At 35.3% G+C, this 26850-nt stretch overlaps 1 protein-coding gene across 1 annotated transcript in view; it reads left to right on the top strand.

Moving 5' to 3' along the window:
* TLK1 (tousled like kinase 1) overlaps positions 1-26850 on the top strand; it is a 145534-nt gene that overhangs the window by 39737 nt on the left and 78947 nt on the right. The window contains exons 2-3 of the mRNA XM_055307849.1: positions 2178-2296; positions 21514-21585. Of these exons, the coding sequence (XP_055163824.1) occupies positions 2178-2296; positions 21514-21585 (191 nt within the window). The remainder of the gene's footprint in view (positions 1-2177; positions 2297-21513; positions 21586-26850) is intronic.

Raw genomic sequence — 26850 nt, forward strand, 5'->3', positions numbered from 1 at the left:
CTTGTGGGTCGATATCAGTATTTAGCAGTACCTATCAGAAAAGACATTTCTAAGATAAGTACCTAACCGATCAACATTATCGTTTGAGTATTTGCAGAAGATTATGATGATAGGAAACTCAGTTGTATTTCCCAATTCCATTTTTTCATTAGTTATTATATCTTGAATTTTGTCAGTAAAAAGTTTCTAGGAAGCTATCTTTCTCATTATGTAAATATTTACATGATTTAACTTAGCATATCTTCAAATTTCATCTGTATTGTGACCTGTGTCAAAATTTCCTTCATTTTTAATGCTGAATAATATTCCATTTTATGCATATACCCCAATGTGTTAATCCATTCATTCATTGACGGACTGTTAGGTTGCTTCTACTTTTGGCTATTGTGAATACTGATGGTATGAACATGATGTGCAAAAGACCTATTGTAGTCCTTGCTTTCACTTCTGTTGGGTACATACTCAGATGATATTTTTGGATCATATGGTAATTCTGTGTTTGCCACAGTGGCCGCACCAGTTTACATTCCCACTAGCCATGTGTAAGGGTTCAGATGTCTCCACATCCTTACTAACACTTACTTTCTGTTTTATGATAGTAGCCATCCTAATGGGTGTGTGAAGTAACTCATTGTGGTTTTGATTTGCATTTCCCTACTGATTGATATTGAGCCTCTTTTAATGTACTTATTGGCCAGTTGTATATCTTCTTTGGAGAGATGTCTATTCATGTCCTCTCCCATTTTAAAAGATTTATTTATTTATTTTATTTTAGAGAGAGAGCGGGAGGGGGCAGAGGGGGAGAGTCTCTCAAGCAGACTCTGTGCTGAGTGCAGAGCCCAACATGGGGCACAAGAGCCCCATGTAGGATTTGATGCTACCACCCTGAGATCATGACCTGAGCTGAAATGGAGTCAGATGGATGCTCAACTAACTGAGCCACTCAGGTGTCACCCCTTGCCCATTTTTTAAATTGTGTTGTTTAGTTTTTTGTTGTTGAGTTGTAGTATTTCTTTATGTATTCTGAATACCAATTTTCATGAGATCTACAATTTGCAGGTAATTTTCTCCCATCCTGTCGGTTGCCTTTTGACTTTTTTTGATAATGTCCTTTGATGTGCAAAAGTTTTTAATTTTGATGAATTACAACTTATTTTTTCTTTTGTTGCCTATGCTTTTGGTTTCATATCTAAGAAATCTTTGCCAAATCCTTCCAAGATCATGATGCTTTCCCCTATGTTTTAAGAGTTTTATAGCTTTAGATCTGTAAATGCAAATGCAAGATCCCTTGGATATCAAGAAGAAATGGGATCAAAAGCAAAAATTGAAGGCTTCAGTTTTTTATAGATAGTTACCTCTTTGAGATGGAAGAAAGAGGAATGGGCAGAAAAGATATATTCAGGTAAATATATAAGCAAGTAAACATGGAAGGATGGCCATTATCCATCCAGTCCTCTGTCCAGATAAAGATAAAAGGTAATGAAAGCAATTTTAAAAGGTAATATGTATAGGAATAACTGTTAACCTTTAAGATAGAGGAATGTCAGAGTATGTAGAAGGGGTCTAGTTAGTTTAGTTTGAAAATGTCCACATGTGATTTGGGATTTCTCCTTATTCCTTTTGAGACCCACTCATGTATGTCATTTTTAAGGTTTTATCAGTAGAGAATTGGCAGATACAAATAAAATAAATTTTAAGAGTTTAATTGAATTTTGGCTAGAATTTGTGGTGCTTTACTCCGCATAGTAGCAATTACATGAGGATGCTAATTTTCCCCTTTAATTCTGCAGTGATTGTTTAATAATAGATGTTACCTCAATGATCTGTTTGATACATGTATATTTTTCATACACCTGATAGAAACTGAAAGTTATCAAATGTACCAAAAATCTTTGGAATGTGACAGCTATAAAACAGTCTTTCCCAGTTTAAAATATACTCTGAATTGGGTGGAAAATAGTGCATTTTTTACTGTGGATTGCAGTCAGAAATGTTGGAAATTTTTTGTTGGTTTTGATAAATGAATGAAGGACGTGATAAAAATTTTAAAGTCTCATCTGTTTGTGGAATGCATTCATTAAGTTTATATTGACAACTAACTACATCTGTGTATTTTGTGTTTGTGTGTATATGAATATATGGTGGTTTTTTTTGTTTGTTTGTTTTTTTCTTAATAGGTGCAATGGATGAGCTTCATAGTCTGGATCCGAGAAGGCAAGAATTATTGGAAGCTAGATTTACAGGAGTTGCAAGTGGGAGTACGGGGAGCACAGGCAGTTGCAGTGTTGGAGCAAAAGTAAGTAAAATTATAACTATTTGACACTTTTTCCTTGTATTAAATGATCCAGAATATATTTTTTAAAAGAATCCCACATATTGGTTAATAAATTATTAATTACTATAGTTTTTATAATGCATAGGGGAAAAATTTGGTATTTATAAACCTGATTTTTAATATAGCATGACATACTTTAGTAGGGGCAGTATAATACAGCATAATAGGTTTCAGGGTAAAACTGAGTTTAGTGAATTGAAGTGCTCTTCTCCCATTATATAATTTTTACTTTTCCTGTCCTTTGTCTCTTTCTTGCCTCTGTCACCCTTGTTCCTATCTGTATATGTTCCTATTTGTATAACTGCTGCATAAAACTTTAGTGTATCTATTATGCCTTCAAATGATAGACCTCAGATTGTCATCTTCAACTCCCCATTACCTCAAACTGTAGTGAATTTCATGTACTTTTTCTCTTATGGACCTCTGTGAGCATTTATTTAGGTTATATATGCCAGAGCAGAATTGCTCAGTGATAGGGTATATGAGTAGTAGAAGATTGCTATACAGAACACTTACACAGGACTCATCTGCACTTTCAACAGAATGCATGATCATTAATGTATCCCCACATGCCAGAAACACTTGGCATCATCTGGATTCCTCATTTTTGATAATCTAGCAGGTATAAAACAATATACATATATATTTCTACTTATACCACCAATTATTTTGAGCATTTCTTCATGTCCTTGTTAGCTTTTTGGGAGTCTCTTGTAAATTGTTCCAGTGATTGCCTATATTTCTTTCAAGATTGTTTTCTTTTTCAGCTTTGTTTGTGGTATCCATTATTGATTGTGTAGGATCATTCTGGAGGACACTTCAATTTTGTTGTAATCAAACCCCGGGTTTTTTTACTTCATAGTCTGTAACTCTGAAGTTTTGAGTAGCTCTTGGTATACTAAGAAAAACAGTTGGGTGCCTGGGTGGCTCAGTGGTTGAGTGTCTGTCTTTGGCTCGGGTCATGATCCTGGGGTCCTGGGATCAAGTCCCACATTGGGTTCCCCACAGGGAGTCTGCTTCTCCCTCTGCCTATGTCTCTGCCTCTCTCTGTGTCTCTCGTGAATAAATAAATATAATCTTAAAAAAATAGTCATCACTGTGAACTATATGGGTCAAATAGATCCTTTTACTATTTTTTAAAAGATATATTCATTTATTTTAGAAAAAGAGAGCGTGTCAGGGGAGGGGCAGAAAGAAATCCAAGCAGACTTCCATGCTGAGAGTGCAGCGCTTGATCTCACCACCCTGAGATCATGACCCAAACTGAAACCAAGAGTCGGATATTTAACCGACTCTGCCACTTGGGCACCTCATCCTTTTGCTATTTTTATATTTTAAGTTATTTTAATACTAATTTATAGCAGAAGGAATAAGATATAACAAAAAAACAACTTTATTATAAATTTTAATCAGAATTTAAACATATAAAACTCTCTTTGTATCATATAAATCTTGGTGCACAGGCATCATAAAAGACAAAGGATTATTGTCATGTATCCTTTGAGCATGAAGTAGTCCAGATTCTTGTAGAAGAATATTATATGATGAAGTCCTTCAGTTGAATGACTAATTGATGAAAATACCACATTTCCTTTTTTTCCTTACAAATATGTTATCTAATTCATTGATTCTTGAATTTGAGAAAATTCATCTAGAATAGTATCATTCAGCGACTCTGAGATTTCACTTATATAGTCATTGCCATCACTTTTAGAGTCTAAAAGTGTTGTTACTTCCTTGTATTTATTTTCTGATTTGTCTAAGAATTATAAAACATCTTCCTCTGTCATTTTCTTCTCTTGACCATCTTGAGTGGAAAATGAAAATTTCTTAATTCTCATCTGGAATCCATGCAATCTAAAATCAGTCTGTAAGGCTGTCTCTAGTATTGTTTTTTTAAGTTATCTCCTTTTTAAAGATTTATTTATTCATTTGAGAGATAATGCACACACATGCATGGGGAGGGGCACGAAACCCAAGTAGACTCCTTGGTGAGCGTGGAGCCTGTCATGGGTCTTGATCTCAATGATCCTGAGATCATGAACTGATCTGAAGTCAAGAGTTGAATACTTACCTGACTGAGCCACCCAGGTGCCTCTGTCTCTAGTCTTTTATACATTCTTGAAAGATGATGCATTTCTTTGACACTGTTGTGTCACTCTTTTAGGTCATTATATCTGCATTGTTTTTCTATTTCTACCATAAAAAACTACCAAAGAGTTGCTTAAAACAACAGACATTTATTTTTTTATGGTTCTGAGGGTCAGAAGTCTGACATTGGTCCTATTGGGTTAAAATCAAGTTGTATGCAAAACTGGATTTCTTTCTTAGAGGCTTTGCGGGAGAGACCTTTTCCTTCCCTTTTCTAGCTTCAAGAGGCTGCTTGATTTTTTGGCTGGTAGTCTCCTTCTGCCATCTTCAAAGCCACATTGATGCATCTCTCTTACTGTTCTTTGGAAGTCACATCTTCTTCTGACCAGAATCTAGTAAGGTTCTTCACTTTAAGTACTCAGTGATTAGATGGGGCTCATGCCTGTCTGGATAATCTGGTATAATTCTCCCAATTCAAAGTTCTTCCTTACCCTTACGTGTGCAAAATCTTTTTTGCCTTGGAAGGTAACATTCACAGGTTCTGGGTATTAGAATGTGAGTGTCATAGGGGGCCATTATTCTGCCTGTATTATCATTATTCTATTTTTTTCTACTGGTTTTTATTTTAGCATAGTTGGGAGTAATTGGTAAACAATGGTGAGTAATGATGATGTAATTCCTAGGATGATTTAATAATAAAATATAGGAAAAATAATACCAATAAGATCCATAATGCATTTTAAATTTGTGAAAGGGGGGGATCCCTGGGTGGCTCAGTGGTTTAGCGCCTGCCTTTGGCCCAGGGTGCAATCCTGGAGTCCCGGGATCGAGTCCCACGTCGGGCTCCCTGCAGGGAGCCTGCTTCTCCCTCTGCCTGTGTCTCTGCCTCTCTCTGTCTCTATGTCTATCATGAATGAATGAATGAATGAATGAATGAATCTTAAAAAAATTTGTGAAAGGGTCTATTGGATATCTGGTGATTAATTATAAGATAGAATGGATTTTATTCTATTAAAAATAAGTTTTATTTTTATTCTTTGGATGTCTCTAAGAAGGAATAAAAGTCCCCAAATACCAATCTTCTTTTAGAGAGAGAGAGAGTGTATAAATGGGGGGAAGCGGGGAGAGAGAGAGAGAGAGAGAGAGAGAGAGAGAGAATGTTAAGCAGGTCTACACCCAGCACAAGCCCTCCATGGGGCTCTATCTCACAATCCTGAGATCTTGATCTGAGTTGAAATCAAGAGTCAGACTCTTAACTGACTGAGCCATCCAGGCATTGCCACCCCCTCAGCCCCTCTGCCAAATATCTATCTTTACAAATAGGTAGAACTATTTGAAAAAGAAGCTCAAATGTTAAAATTGGGTTCAGTGGACCCTGAGGTATTCTAAGAGTTAAATACTCCTTCCCAACCCCTAGTCCACAAAGATACTCTATAAATTCTTCCTGTTAATTATATAGATTGCGGTCATATTTACACTTTAGGCCTCACCTTTTAGTATAGATAGAGATCCAGTTTTATTTTTCTGCATCTAGTGAAACACTTTTCTGAAGAACATGCTTTTTTTTTTTTTTTTTTAGGCATTTTTAAAAAGATTATTCATTTTAGAGAGAGGGGAGTGGGGGCAGAGAGAGAGATAATCTAGGAAGAAGACTCCTTGCTGAGTGTGGAGCTCCATACCAGGGATGATCTCACAACCCTGAGATCATGACCTAAACTAAAATCAAGAGTTGGACACTTAACTGTGACAGAGCCACCCAGGTGCCCCTCTCCACAGTGCTTCTTAAATCATCCATATTTTTCCACTGATTGGTGATGTTACGTTTATCATATATTAAGTTGCCATATACATATATGGATCTTTCTGAAATTTCTTATATTCCAGTGGTCTGTGTTCTTGTCCCACTATCATATTTAAAAAAAAAAGTTGTGTTTTTAGTGTCTTTTTTTTTTTAAGATCTTATTTATTTGGCAGAGAGCACAAGCAGGAGAACAGCAGGAAGAGTGAGAGGTAGATAGAGGGAGAAGCAGGCTCCCTGCTGAGCAGGGAGCCCAATGTGGGGCTTGATTCCAGTACCCTGGCACCGTGACCTGAGCCCAAGCCCAAGCCCAAGGCCGATGCTTAACCACCTGAGCCTCCCAGGCATCCTTTGTGTATTTTTTTTATATGGCAGAGCAAGTTTCTTCTTTAATTTTCTTTTATAAGGTTGACTCAGTTTTTTTATGGTTCTTTATACCATCATATAAAATTTGAGCATCATTTGCTTTTAGCATTTGGGTATTCTATTAACAGTTGTTTATTTTTTCCTTAAAAGATTCAAATAGAACTCTTACTTTGAATGCATTGCATTTATAGATTGAGGGAGTAATGAAATCTTTATGAGATGAGGTTGTCTCATCCAAATACATGAAATGTGTCTCCATTTATTCAGTTTTCCCTATAGAGATCTTAAGAATTTTTGGCTAGGGGGTAGCCTCTGTGGCTTAGCGGTTTAGTGCCACCTTCAGCCCAGGGTGTGATCCTGGAGACCTGAGATTGAGTCCCACATCAGGCTGCATGGAGCCTGCTTCTCCCTCTGCCTGTGTCTCTGTCTCTCTCTGTCTCTCTCCCTCTCTCTCTCTCTCTGTCTCTCATAAATAAAATCTTTAAAAAAAATTTTTTTTTTGGCTAGTTTTTATGAATTCTTTTGGCTAATTGCTGGATATTTTAAAGTTTTTGTGGCTGAAGTATTTTTTATTTTCTAGTTGGGTTATTGCATACCTATGAATTGTTTATAGTTTGATCTCGTATATAGCAGTCTTGCTGTTGGCCTTTTTTTTTTTTTTTTTTTTTTTGGTTGTAACAGTTTGTTGATTCTCTAACCAATAACTATCTTCCAAAAATGACACTTTTATTTCTTACACCTCATATATATATTTTTTCTTTATATGTCATGACCTTCAGAAATGGAAATATTCTTTATTGTTTCAAATGAAATTTACTCCACATAAACAACTGTCAAATCTAAAGGGAAGGAAAAACTTTATTTGTAATTTTCAAAATATTGAAACAACTCAGCTATTCTTCATCTAAGAGAAATGTATTAAAAAGTGTGGTATACATATTTACAATGGAATATTATTTAGCAATAAAAAGTAAGAGACTAACTTTTGCATGAATGTGTCTCAGATAAATGCATTATGCTAAGTTAAAATAAGTCAGATCAAAAGACTACATACTACAATACTTATTCCACATTTTTTTTTTTAAATGTATGCTCTACCCTCAATGTGGGGCTCAAATTCACAACTCTAAGATCAAGACTTGCATGCTCCATTCACTGAGCTAGCCAGGCACCCCACCTTTATTTCCTTTTTAAGACAGGGGTTATCAATGGGGATATTTTGAGCTATTCTTTACTTATGGATTTCTAACTTAACTGTATTACCTTTTGAAAATATAGTTTGTATGACATTAATTCTTAAATGTGTCCTGTATTATAAGTTTTTCATATCTAATAGGTCTTAGTTTTTTTGTTCAGATTTTAAATATTTCCTTGTGTGGCTTGACCATTTTCTGAGTGGTGTGTTAAAATCTTTAGCTGTATAGGAAATTTTGTCAGTGATATTGTAATAGCATTGTATTGTGACAGATGGCGGCTACACGTGTGACCATAGCATAGCATAATGTATAGAGTTGTCTGGGCACTGTGTGTAAACTGTGCTTCAATTAAAAAATCATTAGCAGTGATTATTAATGTATTTCAGCTTGTAGTTTATCAATAATTGCTTGATATATTTTGAGGCTGTATTTTTATATACATATATCTTCTCATTTTTCTTTTTATAACCGTAATTATTTTTTTCTTAAATACTTGGTTTTTTTTTTTTCAAATCTTAAGATTAGTATCTTCGGCTTTTCATTCATATTTATCTTAGATATAGGGATATAATTCTTTTATTTTTACTCATTTTGTTTTAATTTTATTTCCTGTAGACCATGTGTGTATTTTGATAGAATATTAGTATTTTTACCTCTTAAATGGTGGGTCTAGTCCATTACATTTATTGTAATTATTGTTATTTTCTGACTTGGTTCTACTATCGTCTAATGGCTTCTAATTACACTTTACTTTTATTCCCCTCTACCCCCTTGCTTTCCATTGGTCAAAGGGAGTTTTTCCTGGTGGTTTTTTTTTTTTTTTTTAAACACAATTGGGTCATAATTATTCAATGATTTTCTTTCTTTCTTTTTTTTTTTTAAGATTTTATTTATTCGTGAGAGACAGAGAGAGAGAGAGAGAAAGAGTGTGCAGAGACACAGGCAGAGGGAAAAGCAGGCTCCATGCAGGAAGTCTGAAGTGGGACTGGATCTGGGTCTCCAGGATCACGCCCTGGGCTGAAGGCGGCGCTAAACTGCTGAGCTACCTGGGCTGCCCCTTTTCCTGGTGTTTAAAGTTACATATTCTATTTTTAGTATTATGATACTTTCTACACTCATTTATGTATTTATTTTATTATATTTTATACTCATATATTTATACATTGCTGCAGGATTTCTCCTCCACCGCCCCCCCTTAAACAACTTTTACTTTGAAAAAATATTATGCTTATAGAAAATTGAAAATATTGTTCAAAGAATACTTGCATTCTCTTTATTTAGATTTAAGAGATGTAGGGACGCCTGGGTGGCTCAGCAGTTGGGCGTCTGCCTTCTGCTCAGGGTGTGATCCTGGAGTCTCAGGATCGAGTCCTGCATCGGGCTCCCTGCATGGAGCCTGCTTCTTCCTCTGCCAGTGTCTCTGCCTCTCTGTCTCTGTCTCTGTGTCTCTCATGAATAAATAAATAAAATCTTAAAAAAAAAGATGTAAACATTTTTGTAAATTTTTGTGCTCATGTATAGACAGTCCCTATTATCTTTTCTCTATTATCGTTGTGGTCTCTGCAAGGAATGTGAACAGATTTTTCTCCATGAGCCCTGCTTGATTTTAGTGGATAATAGTACTTAGGAACCAATCTCGGTATGCTTGTTGTTATGTGGTTAGTCTCTTGGAAGAATGTCAGCTAATATAGAATCAAAGTTAACATTCAGTATTCTGCAGCATAATTACTAATTAAGTCAAGGATCATCTGGAAATTAAAATCATTTAGTAAAATGTTTTTGAGACCATTGTATTTTTAAGGTCTCAAAGTTTCACATTATAGATGAGTTACTTATTATAAAAGAGAAAATGGGTATTTAAAATGGAGAGATTTGTTACCACCATAATAAGCAAGGTCAAATGTTTTTATTGGCAGTGACCCAGTTTGACGTTAGTTAGGTGCTTTCTTAGGTGATGCAACAAGAGGAATACAGATCACCTATAATTCTCATGGTGGAAGTGTTGGGTTTTTTTTTCCCCCATGGTGGAAATGTTTGATTTGAATGTAGTCATAAGAAAATACTCCTGCAGCATCTTGCCAGACAATTGGCCTGAACTCTTTCTTCAGAGTGTTCAGTGCCATGAAAAACAAAGGGAGGCAGAGGGACTATTCTAGATTGGTTGAGACAAAAGACTCATAGCCAGATTGAATCTGTGATTCCGGATTTGCTCCTGGATTGGGAGAAAAATGGTTATAAAGGATGTTTTTGAGATAGCTCAGGAAATTTGAGTATGAACTGTATATATGTTGGATGATGAATTAATGTTGGTTTAGGGTTCTTTCTGGATAAGCTTGTATTTTTAATACTCATTTAAGTTTAAAAATATAGATGAAGCTACAGAATGTAAGATAGTGTTGAGCAATGACTTATAATGGTTTTATTTAAATTCGTGGTTATAGTGTATCTGTGAAAGTTTATATTAGTATTATAAGTATTATAAGCAAGTTTTACTAATGGTAAATCTGGAGTTTGTAATGTAGAACTAAAAGCACAAGGATTAAATTTCTGACAGTGATGGTGCTCTGGGAGAGGAAGAATGGGAGAAAGATATGAAAATCATCTAGGAGCATAGAGTAAAAAATTGATTTACCTGTAATGATGTATGTTATGTTTGCTTAAAAGTAAAGTACTAAGCACAGGCAACAGAGATACTATAAATAGAGCTTCTAAATTACTGTGACAGGGTTGGAGGAATAAAAAATCCAGTAAAAGTAAGGGAGAGAGAAGAAACAAAAAATCTTAATTTTAACTATTATATAATATAGAAAGAATAAAGCTAAGTATATATTATCACAACAATTGAGAACCCATCTTTAGGCTGTTGACAAGAAATATAAAAAATGACAAAGATTGGAAATAACTGGAAAGAAAATGTTTCAGGTAATCTCAGGGAAGAAAGTAAAATTGAATATAAGTTTGGTATCAGTTTCTTTTTTATTTATTTATTTATTTATTTTTTGTTTTTTTATTTTTTTATTTATGATAGTCACACACACAGAGAGAGAGAGAGAGAGAGAGAGAGAGAGAGAGAGGCAGAGACACAGGCAGAGGGATAAGCAGGCTCCATGCACCGGGAGCCCGACGGGGGATTCGATCCCGGGTCTCCAGGATCGCGCCCTGGGCCAAAGGCAGGCGCCATACCACTGCGCCACCCAGGGATCCCCTGATATCAGTTTCTCCCCTAACTCAGAACCTTCCAAAGATTTCCCGTCACATTAAAAATACAGTCAGTGTCTTCATCATGCCATAACAAAACCTTCTGATCTAGCTTTAAACTAATTGCCCTATTCAACTAACAGCTGTCCCAGTACACCCACATTGTTTTGTCACTGCTTCAAACATGCTTTTTGCTTATTACTTCAGATGTTTGCTCAAGTGTCACCTCTTCAAAGAGATTTTCTCTGTCCGCTCTATGTAAGAAGATAGTTCTATCATTTTACCCCTTTCTCCACTTAATTTCTTTAAAAGTACTTACTGGTTCCTTACTAATACTAAATATTTATGTGTTTTTTTAATTGTTTCCTTTCTTGTACAATATAAACTCCATGGGCCCTTAGAGTTGCCTTTTTTTTCATTACTATACTCCCTAGCATCTGCATAGTACTGAGGCCCTCGATAAATATTTTTGAACATATGAATGAATGTCAGATAAACATTCTTCAGAAACAAAAGCCTGAGTGGTACAAAGATAGATACTTTTTAAGGACTAATAATCCATAAGGAAGATATGATAATTATAAACATTTATAGATCAAGCAGTTCTAAAAATACATAGTGAATTTATTAAAATGCAATTATAGTGAAGGATTTTAATGTCCTTTTAAATTTTGACTATATATAAAACAGGCTATATACGATTTGCAGTTTGTACAATATAATCTATAGGCTTGATTTGACCGATACATACACACTTAGAATAGTCAGTCCTCTTTATTTGAGGATTCTGTAATTGCAGATTCACCTACTCACTCAAATTTATTTGTAACCTCAAAATCAATTCTCTGATTACTTTTGCTAGTCATTCAAGGACCTGTGCGTGTGCAGTGCTGAAAAACTTGAGTCACCCGAGGCTGAACAAAGCAACATTCTGCCTGTGTGTTTCAGCTCTCATAGTTTAAACACGTGTTCTTTTCACAGTAACTTATTGCCATGTTTTTCGCTTTCTTGTGATTTTTTTGGTGGTAATTTTGTGTTTAAAATGGCCTCCAAGAGTAGTAGTGCTAAGGTGCTGTCTAGTGTTCTGAGCACAAGAAGGTTATGAGGTGCCTTAGAAAATATGTGTGTTCTATGAGCTTTGTTTATGCATGAGTTACAGTGCTGTTGGCTATGAATTCAGTGTGAATGAATCAACAATAGATATTAAATAGGGCATCTTAAAATAGAAACACACTTCTATACAGAACAAGGTTATATATTAATTGGTTAACAAAAAATGTGATATGAAGCTTGCAGGACCTTAACTTTGTATTTCTCTGAGTGGCAATGATTCAGCAGCATTCACTAATTCAGTGTTCACAGCTAATCCAGAAATTGACTGGAAAGAGAGAGAAAACTTTTATTCTATCATACAATACTTCTATTATTTTACCTCAGTCCTGCTTTACCTGTTTACTTGCACAGATCCTTGTGGTATGAGTTTGTAGCTCTGGTGTAGGATTACAGGTAAAAGGTAAAGGTAAATATTATAAAGTGTACTAATGTACAAGTTAATTGTGTACCTGTCAGGTTGGGAAAAGGAGCTAAATGTAAAGATTTCTTATTTTACATAGGAATCACACATGGTTTAAAGAATTTAAAAGTCGTGTATTTTTAAGGGTAACTATTTGAAGAATTTAAAATTAAAAAGATAAATATATCAAGAAGGGGAAACTGTGGTGCCAGTGAACTAAATCTTACATGGCAGAGTCAATAAAGAGCTTTTTGAAATATAGTACATATAGTAGAATACTCTGCACCTGTTTGAAAGAAAGGAGTTAGCAAAGGAAAAAAGGAATGAAGAATTTATTCTGTGTTGATTTGGAATATTCCAACCTATATTAAGAGAAAAGAAAACAGTGCAGGACAGTCTGCATAATGTTATTTTTTTGACTAAGAAGGAAGGAAACCAACTTCATGATTCATTTGTTAGACCCATAGCCTCTAGAAAGATAATAAAAAACAAAGTGACGCAGTCTATTTGTATTGCCTATTCAAAAATTTCATTAAAAGTAGCTTTTTAAAAAATGGTTGCCCCTGAATGTTGGGACTGGTATGGGAGGGAGAAATTTATTATTTCTGTAATGAAATTTTTTTCCATGTGCCTGTGTTGCTTTTATATTTAAAAAAATGTCCCATGAGTGTGTTGCCCCTCACCCCTCCCAAAATCTGTTTTTGGAAGGCTTCAAAATGTGTACATAACTAAATATCTGAGTATATAAATGATTATGTACTAGGTTTTATCAAACTTTCTTTCCCCTTCTATGCACCTTTCTCCTCAATAGTTTGAAACTTTTATAATCTTTCCTTTTATAATTCCTTTTTTTGTACACAAAAGTGTACGTTTTGGGGGAAACCCCATACACATTAGCAACAACTTTCCCATTCCACTGCTCTCCTACCCTACAATTTAGCCTTGGCTGCCATTAGTCTGTTATCTGTCTTATGGATTTGCCTCTTCTGAACATTTTATATAAATGGATTCATACAGGAGCCTCCTTGGTGGCTCAGTTGGTTAAGCGTTTGCCTTTGGTTCAGGTCATGATCCCAGGGTCCTGGGATCTTAGCCCCACCTCAGACTCACTGCTTATCCAGGAATCTGCTTCTCCCTCTCCCTCTGCCTGCCACTCTGCCTGTTTGTGCACACTTACTCTCTATCAAATAAATGAAATTTAAAAAAAATGGATTCATACAATACGACATTCTGTGTCTACTTTGTCTTGGTGGACCTGCCTATTCTGAGTATTTCTATAAATGGAATTATACAATATGTGCCATTTTGTATGGGTCTTTTTTCACCTAGCATAGTGTTTTTATAATTCATGAATGTTGTAATATATATTAGTACTTTATTCCTTTTTATGACTAATATTCCATTGTATTGATGTATCAGGTTTTGTTTATTCATCAGTTGGTGGACGTTTGCGTTTCTGTTTTTCAATGTGAATAATCTGAATCCACACTGATATAACTGCTTTCAACACTGGTACAGGTTTTTATAGAGACTTAGTTTTTAGTTTTCTTAAGTATATACCAAGGATTAGAATTAAGTCACTGTGGAATTAGCACAGGAAAGGAAAAAATAGGCCAATGGAAAAGAATGAAGTTCAGCAACAGACCCATTTATATATATAACTTGATAGATGATAAAGGTAATAATACTGCAGTGCAGTGGGGAAAGGGATAATCTTTTATAATAGATGATGGATCAGTTGAATATCCTAGATGGGGGAAAATGACTCTTGACCCTCACCTCTTACCATAATACAAAAATCAATAGTAGATAACTTGCAGATCTAAATATGAAAGATAAAACAATAGAGATTTAATAAGAATAATGACATTTCATAAATGGGCCACAAATGTTTAATAAATGTAATTATGTTCAAATGACACCAAAAAATAGTATGAATGAAAAGGCAAGTCATAGAGTATTCATATTCAGAATTATGTAAAGAATTCCTACAGATCAAAAAGAAAAAGACCCAAATCCATGGTTAGAGCTGCAAACGCCAACTTATTCTACCACCTGTAGTGAAAATTAGCAGAACTGTGTCCTCTTCTTCCAACCCTATATTCATTCTTCACAGAAGTAATCCTTTTTATCATACAGGTTTTTATTATGTTTTCTTTGTATTTCTAAGTAATATTATATGATTATATATGTACATAAATATATACACATACACACATATACATATTCGTGTGTATGTGTATACAGATTCCATGATTACATTTATTCATTTGTACAACTTTCTGTTTTCCCTGTAGTTAATGGTTGATTTATGGTTTTTAGTTTTTTAGGTTTTTTTTTTCTCGAATCTGTTTGACCGTGGAACTACTTTTCCTCTTTTTTGAAATTTCCTTCCTCTTTTTTTTTTTTTTAATTTATGATAGACACACACACACACACACACACACACACACACACACACAGAGAGAGGCAGAGACATAGCCAGAGGGAGATTCAGGCTCCATGCACCGGGAGCCCGACATGGGATTCGATCCCGGGTCTCCAGGATCGAGCCCTGGGCCAAAGGCAGGTGCCAAACCGCTGCGCCACCCAGGGATCCCGAGTTTTTTAGTATTCAGTGGAAGCATCTACATAGTTACCAGCAGAGGTACCAATCTCTGATTATTTTCAAATACAAGTTTTTCTTATATTATTTCTATTTTCTTTAGACATTCTTCCTGAAATTTTGTTGTTCTGTTCTTATTTAGGGATAGTTGCTCTCTCCTTCTACTGGATGCCTATCATCCTGGAATCTCCCCTCTTGACTATCATGGGAATTCTTCTTGTGTCTGTCCTGTATTTCAGTTCTGCTTCCTGTATGCCATCTCTTGCTCTTTCTTGGTTTATTCCTTTGCTTTGGAAGAACAGATTCTCTGGTTATTCCTTGAGGGAAAGGTAAATGAGTATCATATTTGAGACCTTATATATTCTCATCCTCCCATTGGTTGTTTGTCTGCATGTAGAATTCTAGGTTGGAAATCATTTTATTAGAATTTTAAAGGTATTGTTCCATTGCCTTCTTGCTTCCAAAGTTACTGTTGAACATTCCAATGTCATTCTGATTCCTGATCCTTTGTAAGTAATCTGTTTATTCTTTCTAAAAGCTTTTATAGGATCTTCTCTTTAATCTCTGGCATTTAAAATATTTTATTATAATGTGCTTTGATGTGGGTCTTCTTGAACCAGTATACTTGGTCAAAAGTATGTCCTTTACTCCTGAAACCAGTACTACACTATATGTTAACTTACTTGAATTTTTTTTTTTAAAGCGTATGTCTTTCAATGCAGAAACTCCTGCTTTCTAGTTCTAGAAAAGTTTCTTGAATTATTTCTTTGATAATTTCAGCTCCTGGATTTATTTTCTTTCTTTCTTCCTTCCTTTCTTTCCTTTCTTCCCTTTCTTTCCTTTCTTTCTTTTCTTTCTTCCCTCATTATTTGAACCAGGACCTCTGATTCTCTAATTTTCTTTTCTCTTGAACTTTTTGGTCTCCTTCTGCGAAGATTTCAAGTTTATCTTTGAATCTATCCATTTTTTTCTTTTTCTTTTAGCTATTTTCTTTTTCCAGGAGGTTTTTTTTTCTTCTTCTTCCTTTTTTTGGTGGTGGTTCTCTAAATATTTCATTTTTATAGTTTGCTGTTATTAGGGTATTTAGTGATGGTTCTGTTTTATTTTTCTGTGCAGTTTTTTGGTGCCCCCTTGGTGGTTTTTATTTCTTATGGATTTCTTTGTTTTGTTTGTATTTTCTCAGATATATGGTGATATTGGGCTTTGTTCATGTACATGCATTAAGCACTGAACAACTTATGGGAAGCTTTGTGTGAGTAGGTAGGGCTTATTGACCAATAGGTTTTGCAGTAGGCTGACATGGATGGGTCATTTTTCTGAGAGATTTTGTTTCTCCTATTTATAAGTCTTGTATCTTGAGATACTTTGTTTTCTTAGAAATTCTATAGTTTCCTATCTGTGGGGTATATTCTCAAGTGCCTTCTGGTAGTTGGCTGTGTTTTTTTAAGTTTTATTTATTTTAGAGAGAGTGTGTGCATGCATAAGGGGAAGAGAGAGACTGCTGAGCATGGAGCTGGACATGGAGCTCAGTCTCACAACCCTGAGACCATGACCTAAGCTGAAACCAAGGGTCACATGTTTAACCCACTATGTCACACAGGCACTGCTAGTTGTTCTTTATATTTTTTCCAGAATATATAGTTATTTGTGGAAATATTGGCATGATGAAATATTCTATTACTTCGAATAGAATCTCTATTATATATTTTATTGTTTGTTTTAAAAGACAAAAATCCTTTATGAACTTTTATTGATACTCCCAAATCAAATCAGAACAGAGTTTTTAGTTATGTTTCTATCTTCTTTCTATACTAAGAGTTGTGGTTCTCAAGGACATAAAGCATATGATAGAGTTACATAATTATTTGCTCCATTCTGTATCTTACAGCAGTCTCAAAATAACAATAGTTGTACTGTCACAATGACAGTACAATGTGATAATTTTAAAATTAAAATTTTAAAGTTAAAATTTTTTTTTGCTTGTGCTTTCCGTAAACTTCCATCCCGTATTTTAAAAAATATTTTATTGGGCAACCCTGGTGGCTCAGCAGTTTGGCGCTGCCTTTGGCCCGGGTTGTGATCCTGGAGACCTGGGATCAAGTCCCATGGCGGGCTCCATGCATGGAGCCTGCTTCTCCCTCTGCCTATGTCTCTGCCTCTCTCTCTGTGTCTGTCATAAATAAATAAATAAAATATTTAAAAAAATAAATTAAAAAAATAAAAAATAAAAAAATATTTTATTAACTTTGCATACATTTAGCCATTATGTTTTATACTCTCTTCTTTGTACTTATTTAATCTTTACCAACAAGTAAATAATATTTTTTATTTTTATTTTTTAAAGATTTTATTCATTCGTTCATGAGAGACACAGAGAGGCAGAGATATAGGCAGAGGGTGATGCAGACTACCCGCGTGGAGCCCAATGTGGGACCCGATCCTGGTACTCCAGGATCACGCTCTGAGCCAAAGGTGGACACCCAACCACTGAGCCACCCAGTGACTCAGCCACCCAGCCACCCAGATATCCCAGTAAATAATATTATTGCTTTTGCCACATTAGTTCTTAGGTTCACTTTGGTTACCTAACACTTGTGCTCTAGGTTCTTTTAGAAGGCTCATGGGAGCAGTATTTCCTGATTTCCAGCATTTTGATAACAGTTTATCTGTGCCTTCTAAGTGTTGGAGAGCAATTTTGCTGAATAGAAAACATTTCATTTATATTTTCTTGAATATCTTAAATATACTACTCCATTTTCTTCTGGCATATAGTATTGCCTTAGAAAAATTTAATGTTGGCTTTCTGGGTTGATATTCTTAGGTGCACGTTACGCTTTTTCAGTCAGTAGTTTCAAAATTTCTTTTTTAGTTTTTAGAGACATTTTCTTGAATTACAGTTTCTACTATTTGTTTTCTTATAGTAGTGCTCTTTAAAGACTTTTACTTGAACGTTGGATTTTTACTGCTTCATCAGTTGCCCTTTCTATCCTTTCATTTGGATAAATGTTTATTGGATATATATTATATGTATTTTCTCTCAGGTTCATTCAGACTTAATCTTCAGTTCTGAGGCTTCTCCCCCTATTTCTGATGTTTCCCTCAGTTCTGTTAACCTTAAATCTGAGTTTTTTGAAATTTGATTTATGTTGTTCTCTCATGTCTTGAGTTATTTTTGTAATGTTTTTTTTTAGCTCATTTTGAAATAGGTTACAGTTTTGGGCTATTTTGTGGGTATGTGTTCCTTATTCCGCATCTTATTCCATATCTTCTTTTTCTTTTTCTTCTTTTTTCCTTATTATAACTTCATTGGATTGACCTAATCATTTTCTATTCTTTACATTTTTGTGGTTTAGAATGGGTTTTCTTGGGATTCCTGGGTGGCTCACTGGTTGAGCGTCTGCCTTTGGCTCAGGTTGTGATCCTGGGGTCCTGGGATCAAGTCCTGCATCAGGTTCCCGGAAGTGAGCCTGCTTCTCCCTTTACCTATGTCCCTGCTTCTTTATGTGTCTCTCATGGATAAATAAATAAAATCTTTTTTAAAAAAAACATTAAAAAAATAGAATGGCTTTTCTTACAGAGTTCCCTCTGCTATTGTTTTGGGGCATTCTTCAAATGTGTGGCATTTGCTTTCTGAAATTTCTGGGCTTCACTCTCTTCCCTGCTTTTATCTGAATATTCTCTTTCCTTTATCTTCATTGTATCTATTGTGCTCAGTTTTGATTCCACACCCAGTAGTTTATTCACATTGGGATACTCTTAGTGAGGGATGTTTTTAGAGTTCATAGAACTCCAACCTCTTCAGACTTCAACGTGAACCTCCTGTACGTAATCACTATTTGAAAGGACAGAAATTCTTCCAGTTATAGCTTTTGTACTCATATTGCTGTTTTCAGCGTCTCTGTTCTCAGATCTGTCAGATAACGCCATTTCCTTTTGCTTCCTCTCATATGACACAGGTCCTGTGGTTCTTGGTGATTTGTCCCCACCTGCTATTTGAAGGGAATTCGTGGAGATTCCTTGTCAGCCAGTTTTGTTGTAAATGTGTCTGTGGTTTTGGGGTTTATATTTTTATCTGAGGATTTAGAGATTCTCAAAAACATTGGCTCCCAATCTAATTTATCACTTCTTAATTGCTGTTTATGGTGTCTTTTTGTTTCAAGTTTGATAATCTTCTTCTAATTAGATTATGTCTTCCTCCCAATAGTACTTGAATCTTAATCACTTTGAGTGCTGGTTTGTGTTGAAAACAACCTTTACATTGTCCAGCATAGTAATAGACATGTATGCAGTGACAAAGTGTCATCAATTTAGAAGTTAGCCTGAGGGTAGCTGTAGGCTAAATTCCAACCTTTTGATAGTAGGATTAGCACCTACTCTTAATTTTTCCCCTCTTCCAGAACTTTTGTTTTTTTTTTTGTTCATTTTATTAATAAATTCAGTTAATTAATATATAGTATATTATTAGTTTCACAGGTAGAGTTCAGTTATTCATCAGCCTTATGTAGTACCCAGTACTCAGTCCATCACCCAGTTACCCCATCCTCCCACTCACTTCCCCTTTAGTAACCCTCAGTTTGTTTCCTATGATTGAGTCTCTTATGATTTGTCTCCCTTTCTGATTTCATCTTATTTTCCCTCCTCCCCCTATGATCTTCTGTTTTGTGTTTTAAATCACACATGTAAATGAGATCATATGGGATCCCTGGGTGGCGCAGCGGTTTGGCGCCTGCCTTTGGCCCAGGGCGCGATCCTGGAGACCCGGGATCGAATCCCACGTCAGGCTCCTGGTGCATGGAGCCTGCTTCTCCCTCTGCCTGTGTCTCTGCCTCTCTCTCTCTCTCTGTATGACTATCGTAAATAAATAAAAAAAAAAATTAAAAAAAATAAATGAGATCATATGATAATTGTCTTTCTCTGATTGACTTATTTTGCTTAGCATAATACCCTCTAGTTCCATCCACATTGTTGCAAATGGCAAGATTTCATTTTTTTTTGATAGCTGAGTAATATTACATTGTGTGTATGTGTGTGTGTGTGTGTGTGTGTGCGCACACATGTTCTTTATTCATCTGTTGATGGACATCTGGGTTCTTTCTGTAGTTTGGCTATTGTGGACATTGCTATAGACATTGGGGTGCAGGGGCCCCTTTGGATCATTACATTTGTATCTTTGGGGTAAATACCTAGTAGTAGCACCTACTCTTTTTTTTTTTTTTTAAGACTTTATTTATTTATTTATGAGAGACCCACAGAGACAGACAGAGACAGAGAGAGAGGCAGACACAGGAAGAGGGAGAAGCAGGCTCCATGCAAGGAGCCTGACATGGGACTCGATCCTGGATCTCCAGGATCACGCCCTGGGATGAAGGTGGCGCTAAACCGCTGAGCCACCCAGGCTGGGCTACCCAGTAGCACCTACTCTTAACAAATTGTAGGGAAACAGGGATATCAGATGGCCTGCCTATATGTGAAGGTCATTTATGCATCATCTTTAATGTATATGCCATAGCCTGTCATCCTTTAATCTAAACATTCCTGGAAAACATTGATTTAGTGTACTGATGTTCCAAAAAGTCTACAAAATAATGAGCATCATAGAAACATATTGGAAACATAGCTGATGTCATCCTACAAAATGATAGCTTATTTCTCTTTGTTGCTATTTAAAAATATTATAAAGGAAATGTAGAAACTCTTGGGTGAAGTAATTAAAATAGTCAGGATAATAAAAGATTTTCTTTTTTAAGAAAACAAACCAAAACAAACAAAAAACCCAGGATTTGTCCAGTTTGTTAGTATGAAGAGAGGCAAAGGAGTGTAGGTGGGATATGATGGAATTTGATAAAATTGTGTAGGGTATTAAGGAGCACAGTAATGTTTTTGGTTCAAGGAAGCACCAGTTTTTATATATTGGGTAGTAATTTTAGGGATTTTTTTAATCCTAGCCCAGTTTCCTTTGCTCCTGAATTTGGTATTCTAAAAAATCCACTTAGCACAGTTCCTAAAACACAGATCTTTATTAACTTGGTAAAATGGTAAAAATTGGTAAAACTTGGTAAAAATTCCACAATATTTATAGTTTAAGAAGTTAATATTTGATATTTTTAAGATTTATTTATTTTAGAGAGAGAGTGAGGACACAAAAGAGGCACAAGGAGAGAGAATCTCAAGGAGACACTGTGCTGAGCATGGAGCCCAACACGGGGCTCCATCTCATGACCCTGAGGTCACAACCTGAGTTGAAACCAAGAATGGGTCATTTAACTGCTTGTGCCACCAGTGCATCCTGATATTTCTTATTTTTACTTCATTGAACTTCCTTGCTTATTTATGAAAATAGATTATTTACCTTGTTAGCATATTTCATTTAAAATTACTCCTAATATTTACCTGTTTAAAAATCTTTAACAGGCCTCAACAAATAATGAAAGTTCTAATCACAGTTTTGGAAGCTTGGGATCTCTAAGTGACAAAGAATCTGAGGTAAGTACCTTCATTTTAAATATGGTACTATTAAAGTAAAATCTGGAATCACCTTTTTTCTTTTAATAGTTTTTCTTCCCTGCCACCAATCCTTGTGCTAACGGTTAATGCTAAAGTTTCTGGGAGGGGCATTTTGTTCTGCCTTATGAAGCACAGTATTCAGACTGAAGACTGTATGACATTAGAAAGGAAATATAGTTTCCTTGGCTACATACCTGAACTTGTACGTTAGTGGTATAGATGTTCTTAATGGAGGCCATTCATGATTCTAGTAGATGAAAGTGGTTTTTGAACTGTGTTGTTCTACTGTTTTCTATTATTTTTTTGTTATACTTCCCTCTTAGTTTGGTTATGAGTAAGGGTTTGTTTACTTCCTGAGATACAGATAAACATTTTTTTTTCCTTTTGAAATTTCTTGTGGAATTTCATGCCGTTGGTTTTCACTTTTCATATTTAAAAATACCTGGAAAAAAATCCTTTCCCTTCCCATCCACCTACTGACCCCACTAAGAAGATACAGGGAATTTTATAAGTAGGCATTTGGATCCATGGTATAGTTAACATTGAGCATGATATACTTGATGGCATCTTTTTGAAACCTACAGACAGGAAGTTCTTTGGGTTTTAGCATTTAGCATCAGTTGTTGATGTTGCAACATCACTTTTTGTGGCTACAACCTATAATGTTTCCTCTGCTCAGATTATAGAGTTCTGTTACTTTTAAATGCATGCATGTGTATGTGTGTGTGTTTGTGTTTTCCCTTCAATGTTAACTTATTTCTCTTTGATCCATTTTAGTCTTTTTTCTACTTGGTTTAGTGTAGTTATATCCTCTTGATAACACCAGTAGGTCATTAGCACTCAGTACTCAGCCATTTGGTTTTGGTGTTTAGTGGAAAGAGAATATTAAAGGTGACATCTTTTTAAGTCCTATGTTATTGAAAGCATCTAGGAATCTCTAGGTAGACAGTTTTGTGCAGTACTGTGCAGGCACCCTGACACTCCAAAGGAGTGTGGCATGGGGTTTTCACTCATCAGGCTTTCCCTTCCACAGAGACAACTGGCAGGCAGCTGAAAGGACTGTGCAAGTGACGGGACTTTATCTGCAGTAGGTTCCCTTGAGGTAAGCGTTAGTAGCCCCTGTAGTACCAGATTACCACAGTTTAGGTTTTTTTTTCAAATTAGCATACTTAAGTCCTTAAAAATCGTAGGTTTAGATTAGTCAAAGTACAGTTTCAGTTTTCAGAAACTATATCAAGTTTTCAGAAACTCTATCAAGAATGTTTTCACTTTATATCTCCTGGACTTTGGAACATTTCTTGATATTTCCAGATTTTGGTCTATTTAGTAATTTCATATGCCTTTTCTTTCATAGGCTGTTATGTTATGAAGGACAGTAAAATAATTTTAGTTATTTCCCTTTTCTCTTAACCAAATCTTATGTTTTTGATAGTTTTTTTAAATAGAAAAACATAGTAAAAGTTAGATCACCTATAACAGTTACGTATTTCTGTGTTCTGTAGAGGTACCCATGCTCCCAATATAAGCTACAGTTGCAGTATTTAATTCATTCAAAGGAGTTAGTCTATAGGAAAGTACCACTTCCCTTTAAAGAATTTCAAGAATCACTTTTGACTATATTTTTAGTTAAAAAATATTTTTTTAAAGGCCATGCTGTAATTTACAGTGAAGTACAATTGGTTAACCATTGTATATACTTAGCTTAATTTGTATAGAAATTTTGACATTTGGGGCAGCAGTAGAAAATCTTAAAAATTTGGGGACCTTTGCTCATCTGTGTTCGGTATCAGAACTTTTTCAAATTAATGGTTAGGTCAGGCCGCACAGTATTTTGGAAATGATTACAGCTTATACATTTTCCTTAAAATTTGAAGAAGGAAATTTTTTTGTCTGAACATTTAAGAAGCTACTTATCTGGAAAATGATTTCCAGGTTTTATTTCTGTACTAGATATTTTAACAAATTTCCTTGGGATTTAATTTTACATACCTCAAAATACAGATTTTATAGGTCATTAAGTGAAGTTGTTGGGTGTAAATAATTGTAGGGTGAAAGTACTACTTTTTTCCTGGTACGACAATAGTAAAGTTGATGTAGTATTTCATTGTCTTCTGATGTCATTTTCTTTTGGTACTCCATCCCCTGATCCATTACATTTTCTTAATAGTTTTTGTTTTTATGAAAATTAGTACTGAAGGTTTATTTAAAAATATAGCAGTTCTCTGCCACCCACTTCTACCCCACCTCACTTCTGATTCTTTCAGCTCTTCTGATATTTATTTCCACATTTTAATACAAATAATACGCATCGCTTGAGCTTTTGGTTCTTCAGTTGGACATTTTCCTCCTACCTAGTACTCTTTTCAGACACTCAGAACCCTTCTTGTTTTCTGTCCTTTTACTTTTAAAACTGAAAAGCATCTGATATTCACTGTTAGAGTCATTTGAGTCTACTTCAACTGAAATTTTCCATTTCAGTTTATATATGAATTATTTCATATGTTGATTTGCCTTTTATTTCTAAATGAAGAATTGTAGAACAGAAAGGTTTTTCCCTTTGTTATTGAAATTGCCTAGTTGGTAGGAAGGTATTGATCTTGTTTTTGCTTCATTTTACATCATTCTAGGTCTAGTCAGTATACTCCAAAATTTTGCTGTGTTTTCAATAAGCATTTATTACATATCTGTTCTCTTCTAGCCTCTGTGCCCAAGCACGGAGATGAATACAATACAATACAATCCCTACCTTCAAATGAGATTATTGTCTTTTAGGACAAACAGACTGCTTCATAAACAGTGTAGACCATGCTATAATAGATGTAAGCACAAGATACCATGGAGCAAAGAGAAGGAAGCCCCTAGTTCCATCTGCCTGCCAGGGAGAAGAAGGGAAAAAAGTAAAAAAGAGATAATAGTTGAGTTGTTAGACTATGAATTCATCCCAGAAGACAAGGGCAAAGTATGAGAAGACAGGCAGGAAGACTAGCTTTTGCATGGAAGCATGGCAAGTAGTTTTGTTCAAGACATGGGGCAGTGACTCCCAACCCCAGCTGTACTTTTAGATCACCTGAGAAGCTTAAAAAACATACCAACCTGCCTAGGTGATTAAACTGGTTTGAAGGCTTCTGGTATAGGTAGGCTATGCAAGAATGGTGAAAGGTAGGTGGAGTTAGGGTTTGAAAGCCCTTGTACTTTTCATAGTAAGGAATTTGGACTTTTGTCTAAATAATGATGAACCATTTAAACAGGAGAAACAAAAGGAAAAGTAGAGATGAAGAAGGCTCCCACAGTTGGTAGCATAGAGGATAGAATTGGAGGGAAGTGAAACCTAAGTTAAGAAAACCATTTAGTTAGGAATACTGCCTCCTGTCCAAAAACTCCCAGCCTCCACAGTTTAATATTAGAAGGAAAAGCTTCAGGTGCACAGGCTTTTAATTAAAGTGTTCTCAAGTTTACCTTTTGGGCTTTCCCTTCTTCATATTCTCAAACCTTGTTTATTGATATTACCACCTGGGCCATGCTTCTCAAACTTGAGTGCCAGTGAATTACCAACAGTTCCTTGTGTCTATAGATTTGGGGTGGAGGTTTGCATTTTTAACAAGCCTCGAGATTCCCCTAGATTATAAAAGTAGAATCAAAAAAATAAAAATAAAAGTAGAATCAGTAGTGTTTGATGACTGAATGAGGTAAAGAAGGAAAAGGAGGAGCCTAGGATTATTTAAAGGTATCTAGCTTTAGATGAATGCTGGTGCCTTTGACCAAGATAGACAATAGAGAAGGGAGAAACATAGGTGTTTGGCATAGAAGGTAATGAATTAAATTCTGGACAACACTGAGTTTGAACATCTGTGAATTGACCAAATGAAGACAGTACTTCAGATAGGCAGTAGGAGCTATCTGGATCTCGGGAAAGAGGTTGGGCTAGAGATGAAGACTTAGAAGAGTTTTTGACACAGGTGTTAAAGGCTTTGAATGGTCAGAGGAGGGGATTCCCAAGGTCAAAACAATTTTTATAGTAGTGCTAAAGCATTATTTGCCTTTTATTATTATTATTTTTTATTATTTATTTTTTATTATTATTATTTATTTTTTTATTATTATTTAAATAATGCTAAGACATATCTGGCTTTATAACTTTCATTTTCTCATGAGTTTACAGTGAAAATTTCCAGAGTCTAATGATACGTGATGACATCATCACTGATGATTTATAAATTGTTTGCTTGTATACTCTGATGTTTCAAAACTTCTTTAGTTTTAACATCTAGAATAGTAAATATTGATAGTTGTAGCCTATGCAAATAAAAGCTCTTTGGGATCCTCAACAATTTTTAAGAGTTTATAGAGGAATCTTGGGACCAAAAATTTAGAAACTGCTTCTGTAGGTGAACTCACCTCCATGCAGTGTGTATAACACTAGGAAGTGTGTGCAGGTGAGGTAAGTGTGCTAGAGAAAGAGTAGTCGTCTGGTAAAGAGGTAGATAGACCACAGGAAGAAAAAGAGGAAGCAGTGATAGAGGAGAATAATGAGTACAATTAAATGTCACAGAAGTCAATTAAGATAATGGCTATAAAAAGTGACTAAGAATTGTCACTTAGTCTTAGTTTTAAACTAATGGGAGCAAGATGCTAGATTATAGAGCATTAAGGAGAGCTTGGATAGTGAGGAAATAGTGACAGCAAATATTGACTACTCATGGCAGAATCTAGGATGATGTCTAGAGTCTAACAGGCTTGATATATGATGTGTAGGAAAGGGCTTGTAACAGAGCTCTGATGACAGGGCAAGGAAAGTGCTGAAAAGAGAGGAGAATATAGAACCAAGCTTAACACTTATTTTTTGGAGGTGGTATGAAATGCTGAGATCCAAAACCTAGGTGGGTGGGGTTCATTGTGGACATAATTGACTGGGAACATCTTTTCCCCTGATGGGCAAACTTCTAGCCTAATAACCTTTTTCTTACTCCACAATGAAATAGAGGTTGTCAGCTGAAGAAAAGAATCATGAGTGGGTCTTAGGTGTGAGAATGACAAAAATTTTTTGTCAAGGACCAGAAAGGGAGTTTGCAGGGGATGAGGGAGATGGACATTTATCTTATTTTAATGTTTTAGAATGTCTGAAGGAGTTGGAAACAGCACCTGTGAGCATTGTCTGCTGGGTAAAAGTCCAGATTATTTTATGAGGATAAGAGAAGGAGCCCATATTCCTTGGTTATCTGTGTTTTCCAAGTTTTAAAGTCTGCC

This window comes from Nyctereutes procyonoides, unplaced genomic scaffold (assembly GCF_905146905.1).
Source record: "Nyctereutes procyonoides isolate TBG_1078 unplaced genomic scaffold, NYPRO_anot_genome, whole genome shotgun sequence".
NCBI classification, from domain to species: domain Eukaryota; kingdom Metazoa; phylum Chordata; class Mammalia; order Carnivora; family Canidae; genus Nyctereutes; species Nyctereutes procyonoides.